Source organism: Pollicipes pollicipes, unplaced genomic scaffold (genome assembly GCF_011947565.3).
Source record: "Pollicipes pollicipes isolate AB1234 unplaced genomic scaffold, Ppol_2.1 Scaffold_5724;HRSCAF=6776_pilon_pilon_pilon, whole genome shotgun sequence".
Classification (NCBI taxonomy): domain Eukaryota; kingdom Metazoa; phylum Arthropoda; class Thecostraca; order Pollicipedomorpha; family Pollicipedidae; genus Pollicipes; species Pollicipes pollicipes.
Window position 1 is genome coordinate 18,190,511 of NW_023596746.1, and position 8,703 is coordinate 18,199,213.

General features: G+C 46.0%; 1 protein-coding gene across 1 annotated transcript; it reads right to left on the reverse strand.

Annotated features, from left to right (window-relative positions):
• Window positions 1-2,646: 2,646 nt before the first annotated feature.
• On the reverse strand, window positions 2,647-8,353 carry LOC119102761 (sodium-dependent noradrenaline transporter-like). Its single transcript, XM_037226216.1, has 3 exons — window positions 8,343-8,353; window positions 3,200-4,920; window positions 2,647-2,758 (listed from the first exon to the last, which is right to left on the reverse strand). The coding sequence occupies exons 2-3, from the start codon at window positions 4,846-4,848 to the stop codon at window positions 2,647-2,649; spliced, it is 1,761 nt and encodes a 586-aa protein (XP_037082111.1). The 5' UTR covers window positions 4,849-4,920; window positions 8,343-8,353.
• Between the last annotated feature and the right edge of the window lie 350 nt (window positions 8,354-8,703).

Below are 8,703 nucleotides of genomic sequence, written 5' to 3' on the forward strand. Positions count from 1 at the left end.
TCCACATTAATAGAGGGTTTGAACTGAAAGAGCTGTCTTGAGCTGTTGGTGCTGTTCGCAACCTTACCCTTCCTAAGACCTGAGCCCCTCCAGTTTTCGGGATAAACGTCCGCGAAAAAAGGGAAAGGTGTATCGGGGAGAGTATTTCAAAGTCACCTTGGCATTCATGCTGTAATGGTAATGCAATTCAAGTCATGTCTTTCCACAAGTCATGCGTCGATCCAAGCCAAAAATATCTAATTTTCGAGGCGTTCATATCTGGTGTAGGCGAGCCCAGTTTCCAGATATTACGGCCGTCACTCAGCTCTCAATCAATGCTATGCACAGCACGATGACGTGATCAAACCATGATGCATTGAAGAGCATGTTTACTAAACAGAAAATTGTGCTGTTTCGCTTAAAAAAGAAAAAAACTTCATTCACAACCAATAGTTGCAAGTGAGTTTGTTTCATCATATGTGACGCTTGCTTCAATGTCTTCAAATGTGAAACATTCCCTCTAAGTTCGCACCGCCCGCGTTCATACGCTTTAAGGGATTAGGCATGCACCCTGTTTGCATTTCTTTTAATGTTCAGAACTTCCATTGTCATCTTCAAGGACGAAGGCGTTTTATCGTCCACGTGACCCGTCTCTCCCGCAGAAAACTGCGTCGCCGCGTGACTCGCCCGGCGGTGGAGTTTCTCTGCGTCCGGCGCAATGTCACATGTCCGCCGTCTTCGACAACTGTAACGCACGCCCGGTCCTAACCGCTAACCGCTAACGAACTCGGATTCAGTTAAAGAAAACGAATTTGGATTAAGTTAAGGAAAACGAACTCGGATTCAGTTAGCGGCCTGAGCTCAGTGGATCCCGAGAGCTCAGTGTATGTAGCCGGCCGCGGCAGGGTCCAACACCTACCAGTCGTACACGCGATTTCGAAAGCAGAGCCAAAGTGGTGCAGATGACTATGGTCCATGAAATATACCAATTTGGTGCTTGAGAGTTCCACGGTCACCTATGCAACCGCTTAATTTTCTCCTCTCCTTACCTTCCCCCTCATGCCCTCTGTTGCTCGAGATCACCCGCTCAACTCGCGGGACCGCCCCCAGCTTTGGCGCTAAGGGTTGTCGCTGCAGAAACAGATCTGTCACCCTCGCCAGGAACGGGCTAGTTTGTCTGTTTTGCGGTAGTTTGTAACTTTTGAACCATTTCCAAATAAGGCAGTTGACTCTGAGCTGAGTTACGACTTGACTCACAGGACTTTTCTCAATAAGCATTCACATAAAACTAATTTATGTTTTCCGCACACCACTTACATTCTGCAACTTCTAAAATCAGAACGCATCACGTGGGCCGTGATATTTCACGTCATTGGGGACTTACGCCACGCTCAGTTGCTGATGCTTTATAGTAACGCTCACCGCTCACCCTGGTAGGAGGGAAGGTCACCACAAGGAATGCAACACTGCACCCCTTATTTCCTAGACGCGCAGCATGCTCATTACATTACCAACGCTACGCGCCCTTGAAGTAATGACAACAAATCAACAAAAGCAATTCTCTCTTTTAACACTGCAAAAGTAAAATTTTCCGAGACTTGAATCTCTCGTGAAAACGCCCATTGCCACTTTTACAACGTTTTGTTTTTTTTTTACCTTGATAAAACGGCCCGTGCGATGTTCTATTTTGCCGGCTACGTACACTGTGGGCGAAAAGGCTGCCATATTTGACAGCACCACTGTGCGTCGAATCAAATTTATCAGCACACCATCACAGGATAATGTATTGTAGTCAGGTATTCGCAAAATAGCTAGGCATAAGATGAATACCCGTAGAATGGAAACGTAACGTGTGAGTTACGAGAACAAAGCACAACTGCGCATTTACCTCAAAACGTTCCTTTATCGGCTCAGTCCTTTATTTTGCTAAGATTCGTAGATTATATAGATTCAAGATTATATAACATAAGAGATATAATATTGACGAATGCGTGGATGACACTCGCATTATTTCAACACACGCCCAGATTGACATCGCTAGGAAAGGGAGATATTTACCGGCACGTCACTAGAACCGTGACCTCCCGTCAATGAAGACCGCACGAGACACGCAATAAATATGGATCACTGGATATACTAATCAGCATTCGAAACTCAGCGGCCCTTTCCCGCTAACAGTCAGAATGGTACGGCTTCAACGTACAGCTGTTGCTTTTAATTGTCTTCCCTGGAGACATATATTATCACGTTTAAAGAGCAGCATGAACGACTAGTGATATAGCTGGCGGAATCGGCTACCACTGGCGGGACGAGGAGGAATGAGGCCTTAACCAATCATCATCAGGTGACCCAAGACGTCGCAGGAGGTTCTGTTTAGTGAGCACCAACGCCCTGATGTCTTCTTCTTTCAAAGCCTATAATGACCATTTGAAGGAAAAGAGTGCAAGACCAGGACATGCAGTTTATTAGATACCCCACAACAACACCAACGTTCTTATGACTGTGTGTAGTTACCGCTAAACACACAACACTACAATGCTTTGCATCCATTTCCAAAGGCATAGTGGCAAGTGGCACATCACTCGCAGCTCTTCAGCGTGAAGTCATCGACGACACTTTCCACAGGCCTCGAGCGTCAAGCAGCGTTTCCAAACACAATCCTTATCCTCAGATTCGCGCCGACTCCCGCCGTATCCTCTCTCCCTCCGCCATCTGACGCTCGAAGGGCACGTACGAGTTGCCATGGAGCGTGTGGCCAAGAATAGCCAGCGCGGCGGGCCTGGTGAAGATGGACCTGGATCGCCGCCGCTGCTGAAGCGGGCCCTCGGGGAGTGCGGAAGGTGATGTCGACAGAGGCGCCGTGATCGACGGAGCGTCGGTGGGGAGGCTGTTTTCTGCGCTGGATATGACAATGGAAGGCGGCATCTTCACCAACGGCGGAGGTTTCAACACCACCGTCTCACGCTGCCAAACCTCCGGCTCGGCCTCCTGGGCGTCCACGAGCAGAGCGGTATCCAGCCCAAGACACCACTTCCTGGTTGGCTGCAGTGCTCTCCAGATGCCGATTTTACGATAGTGATATATCTGGATTACGAAAAACCCGAGCACGATAAGAAACGGGTAGAACGCGAACACTGACCCGAAAACACGCCAGCCATCTCCTTCGAGTTCGTCATCAGCATGCGTAAAACTAAAGGCGGCCCAAAGTAGCAAGACCGGCGCGACAATGTTCCACGACAGCGCCCAGTACGGGCGCAACCGCCCCAACGTGATGCCCATCTCGTCCTCCACGAGATCGAGCAGGCTACCACTGCCATAAAAGAAGCAGATGACGATGGCCTGCAAAGAGGCGATGATAAATGACATGTCGATGTGACGTGCTACATCTGTCACTTCTAGCACCAATGAGCCGCCTTTAACGACGAACATTATGCTAATAGTGAAGCCAACAGTACAGGTAATGATGTTATACTGGTAGATTAACAGGTTAGACGCTTTCTTTTCCTGGTCACCGCGCCGGTTGGTAAAAGAATTGAAAATATCTTTGCCGTCGTAAGTAGTCATGGCAATCACCGCTGTCAGATAGCCAAAGCTGACCAATGTCGCAGATGTGTAGCATACTACCACGTAGATTCGGGGAAAGTTCAGAGACGTCAGCGCCAACGGTAGTGTTGTGAACATGACATCTGTCTCCCCTGCCAGCAGCTCCTCTACCGTCATATGGAATGTGTGCGCCAAATGACCAATCAGGGCAAAAAATCCCAGCCCACTGGCCAACGAGACCAGGGTGTCGAGCAGAATGACCACAACGGTCGTCTTCAAGCAGTTCTTGTACGGTTTATTGGCGCTGCCAATTGCGATGATCAGACCCAGGCCCAGGCTCAGAGAGCTGAAGCACGTCTTGATGGCATCAATCCACACATGTTTTGATGAGAGTGAGGTGGCGTCGAATGTAAGGTACGCTCGGATGCCCTCGTCGGCTCCGTCGAGAGAGAAAGCCTTCAGGAAGATCAAGAACTGGCCAAATAATGGCGCGAAAACCGTAAGATAGGCGCTCTTGGCAGTTGTAGAGAAGCCGTTGTAACCCAGCGAGTAGGTCATTAACCAGCAAGCTGCCAGACAGAAGAACATTGGCCAGTGAACCGGTCCCAAGTGGGACAGAGTGGCATCCTCCATGTTGAGAATGTGGCGATACAGAAACTCGCGCTCAGGTGTCGAACGCTGAATGAGCTTATTATAAGGTACCCATGAACCGTTTTTCTGTTGGCAGTTTTCACCGCTAGAATTTACGTGGTGGAGGGTTTTGCATATGGTTGAAATGGGAGTGCAGGTCAAATTGAAAAACACAGAGGTGTTTCCAAACTTATCCATACAGTAGAGATCGTCAGCTTTTGTGTAGCATGCAACAGAGTTGCTCGCGGAGCATATTGCCCATGGAATTGTAGGTTCCATGGTAACGATGGATAAGTAGAGTAATCTCGCACTATCCACCTCATTTCTCATAAACTCCACGAAGTTATTGACAACGAGTGCGTATCCTATTCCGACAAAAGCGGGTACTAGCTCATTCATTATAGCAATCGTTCCATGGCCGCTGTATTGGCCCAGCAAAGTTTCCAGAAAGTACAAAGGAAGACCCATGAATATGACTACGATCACGTAAGGTACACAGAAAGCCATCCCACCATGCTGCTTGCATTTTTGGGGGAAGACGACGAAATTGGTGATACCTACAACGCATGCCATGGATACTAGTGAAAAGTCAAAGTTGGTGGCCCACGTAAATCTCTTTTCTGCTCGTTCTTTAGTGGCGGTTTTGAATATAGACTTGCGTACATTTTCATCTATTTTCTTGGGCTCCTTCAGCATAAAAGATGAGATGTTGGGCTGGCTCCTCCCAAACTCGTTGATGCTTGGATGCGTCACTTGGCTCGGCGCCACCTGAAGCAGAGTGGCACGTGCTGAGAACGCGAGGAGTCGTGCAAAGTAGCTATGAGTTTGCCACCTACGTAGGGTGAGATCTTAGTCATGCACCTGCCGATATGATATCATCATACCGTGTTTGGCCGTAATCACGAGGTACAGTTAGTTTACGATGCACATGTTTTTGGCCGCGTGTCGCATATTGATTGTCATACACCACTTCAGCTTTTGCCTAGGGGCTGGTTTGCCTACCTTTTCTTAAATAGAATGCAACTGATCCTCACGCTTCTCATGCCATACCGCGAAGTGATTACTGATGCGTTTCCTGAAGTTGTATATCTCGGCGTGGGAATGGGGACCCCCCCCCATTTTTGCCCTCCCAGGTTTCTCTCCAACTCTGGTCTCATATCTAAAACTGCAAGTCATTTGCAATATGGGTCTGTTATTGTTAGGTCAAGACAATCAGGATCCAGCAAGGAACGAACGCATCTCCAAACTTTGTTTACTTTAAACGAAATGAAGCAACAAGATGCTTTTGCCTTTAACAATATCGTTTTGCCGATGGAACTTAACTTTTATGCCATCAGATAGGTCATAAATTCTGTTCACCATGCCTCTCGAGAACTAAAGATAAGCACCGGCGGATGTAAATAAGATGTAAAGAGGGCCATGACACGATGCATGGACGTTGGTTTTGACACTGAAAGCAGTATATGCTTGCTTGCATGATAGCTGATTGCCTATTGCCGGGCATCTATTCAATGTTAATGCACAAATGTTGCACAGGCTGGCACAAGAGGAAGGACATGTCACGGTCGCATTCAGAGATAAAGGGACGACTGCTAAAACTCCACACTTGGAAATTTCGAGCAGATGGTTCATGGATAACAAAGTGCTATGATACTTCAGGAGAGTTTAACTTTTGTAGGGACGCATCCATCACAAGGGCGATGCTGCGCACTGCAATTTTGGGAAAGAAGTTTGTCATTTGCACGATCTCGACGCTGTACCAAACATGCGTTTTCATCCACCAACTCCGTATATCCTGCTTTGGCAACTGATCTGGGATATTACCGAAAACGGGTGCAAGTGGCACAGGGTAGATTGGGACAGTGCTGCCCCTCTATGTAGTAGAAGGGCATTTTATGGTTTTTGGACTGTAACGCTTTGCTTAATATCAAGTGTATTATTATTCCCATTTACAATATCCTACATCGGCAGCTAATTCAAACATAGTTTGCACATGTGGGTTTAGACTTACTGTGGTCGCAGTACAATGCAACCAGCGATAGGAAAAATCATTTGCAACAATGCCAAAATGTCGAAGAAGGCAGGAAATTTCAATGTTATATAAGGGTGAACGAGCATATCCACATTTGAGCTGCCATTTTTGCTATTTGGAATGTCTGAAACTGTCCCCAAATTTGAAAACCCGCTCCGCCCCGAGGTAAGTTTTACCCAAAAGCCCGCATAGGCCCGCCAGCCTTATTTTTCATTCCAGGCACACCTACTTAACCTTGCAACATTATTAGTGCCAAAACAAGAAGCTGTTAGAAAACTACAACCATATTTATCCTTTCACTTGCATGTTTGTCATGCCTTACACCAAGAAACCTTAGGTTAGCATTCCAGGTACACAAACTTAATGGTATCACCATAAAAGGGTCACTAGGAATCACTCTACACCACTATAGATCACCGGATTATATAAACCTAGAAACATGCTTTACCTGTTTCCAATGAGATAACTGCTAAGGAAGTTGTTACATTTCATTCGCTTCCAGATCTGAAACTATGGCTCATTTTGAAGAGACCGCTGAAGAACCAACACACGCAATGCCCTTGGTTTAGGTATAAGATACTCTTTCTCCAGGACAAAGTTATCTTGGACGTTTAGAGAGATCTTCAAAAGTAGCCAACAACCCAAACCCTGAAAAAACCAAACAACTACAACCAGTATCAGAATTCCAAAGTAAATTTACCTGGATTCATATAATGACTTTTCATTCAACATAATATGGAGGCATGCCTTTTGTAAACAAAAAAGGGCCGTCCAGAGCCTAACGGCACAAAACACTTTAACCAGCCAAGTTGACAACCTCACCAGGAAATATTGGTATATACACTACAAATAGACAAACCCGCACTTGAGCATGGGTCATGCCAATAATATCAGGAACAACATTTTTAATGTCCAAAGGACACTACAATAATAGCATTTCGGACTGCAAACACAGCAGTAGATACCTGAGTGAAGGATGGCTTTGCTTGCCTGTGTCCAGGAACGAGGCTTAGATTTTAAATACAAAGCTGCTTCTTGATTCTGAATTTATACTAAAAATGTCTTACGTACGGGTGAACACAGAATGCCGACCACGCTCGACACCTTCATGCCGCATGGAAATAAAACGAACGACACAAATAGTAAGCACGGTATTTGGTGAGACGAGTGTGTCATAAATAGCCTCATATCTTGTCAATGCAAAGTGATAGATGCTGGGTAAAACGAAGTTCAGTGCAAAAACTGCAATGCAAAACTAGGCATATACTAGATTTACATTTTAGGCTAAATTTCTGGCTTACACGTCATATTTGGTGGTCAGTAACTAAAAATAACGTGACGCATACGCTACAGTAGTGGTTGTAGTTACAGTTAAAATGAACGTTATGCCTCAAGTTTTCGCAAGACAGGCGGACATCTTATCATTTTTTTTTCAAACGTGACAAGCAAAGCCTCATAAATCCTCAGTTCTCAGATATGTATCCAAGCTCCCTGAACCGCTGACGGCACAGGTCGACCTCTCCCGTGCCTGCCGATTTCTGCCTAGCAAGCTGCCTAGAGGATTAAACTGCAGATTTTCCGGCCTACGGGCGCCGATTTCGTACTTCGATACCTGGAGTTTGAAGCGGTGCTGAGATCCCTGGAATTGTTTGCTAATTGGTGTTTTTCTACGGTTTTCCTCCCGGCTAAACACCAGATCAGTATACGCATGCGGCGTAAACAATTTCTGCATAAAATTACACGATAGTTAGCCGCATTCACTGGCTCCGAAAAGGTTATGATCTCTACAACTTGACCTCTGGTGCGCCTGGGCTTAAACCGAAATAAAACAGCCGGTACATCCAGACGAATTTGATGATGCACCATGTTTCAAACAATTCTGAGAAATGAGAATGTTTAAGTTGGGATACAGCTGTACGTTTTGTCCTGGAACACCCCAAATTCACCGTAGCAAAATAAAATCATGATCTGCATATAATATTTTTCCTTATAAAAAAGTGAAAAATGCGAAGCATTTTATCTTCAGTTCGAGGCAAAATACCGTGACGTACATTCTGCAAAACTGCAATGCCAGATGGCCATAGCAGTGACATAAAGGCTTTACGTAAAATTTGTGGGAGTCAGTGGAATTAATGCCTAAGCACATTGAGATTCTTACCTTTACGGGTGGCAAACGTAGTGACCCCCTGGACATTGAAGTGGTGACAGTTGACTGCGACTGCTGCGTATCTTGAACAATCTTCTCCGTGTTTTCTCCAATTGCACTTTTTGAAGTAGGATTGTGTGGGTCGTCTGCGCTGGCCTTCCCAACGTCTTTGCTTCCCTCTGCACCTGACGTCCCATCGTCTTTGCTTCCCTCCACACCCGACGTGCGATCATCTGAATGTTCAACATCATCCTCGATACCAGTAGTTTCGATACGTGGGAGGAAATATGACATCCTCCTGCACTATACAAAAATGCTTTGGGGTGTATTAGTCATAGGTTACAGTTCGTCGATCATGTTTGTACTAGTAACA

Coding starts and splice junctions, on each gene's coding strand:
- LOC119102761 (XM_037226216.1), bottom strand. CDS start 4,848: ATGCTGAAGGAGCCCAAGAAAATAGATGAAAATGTACGCAAGTCTATA. Junction 2,759..3,199: donor CTGTCGTGGAACATTGTCGC/GCCGGTCTTGCT, acceptor CATCTTCACCAG/GCCCGCCGCGCTGGCTATTC.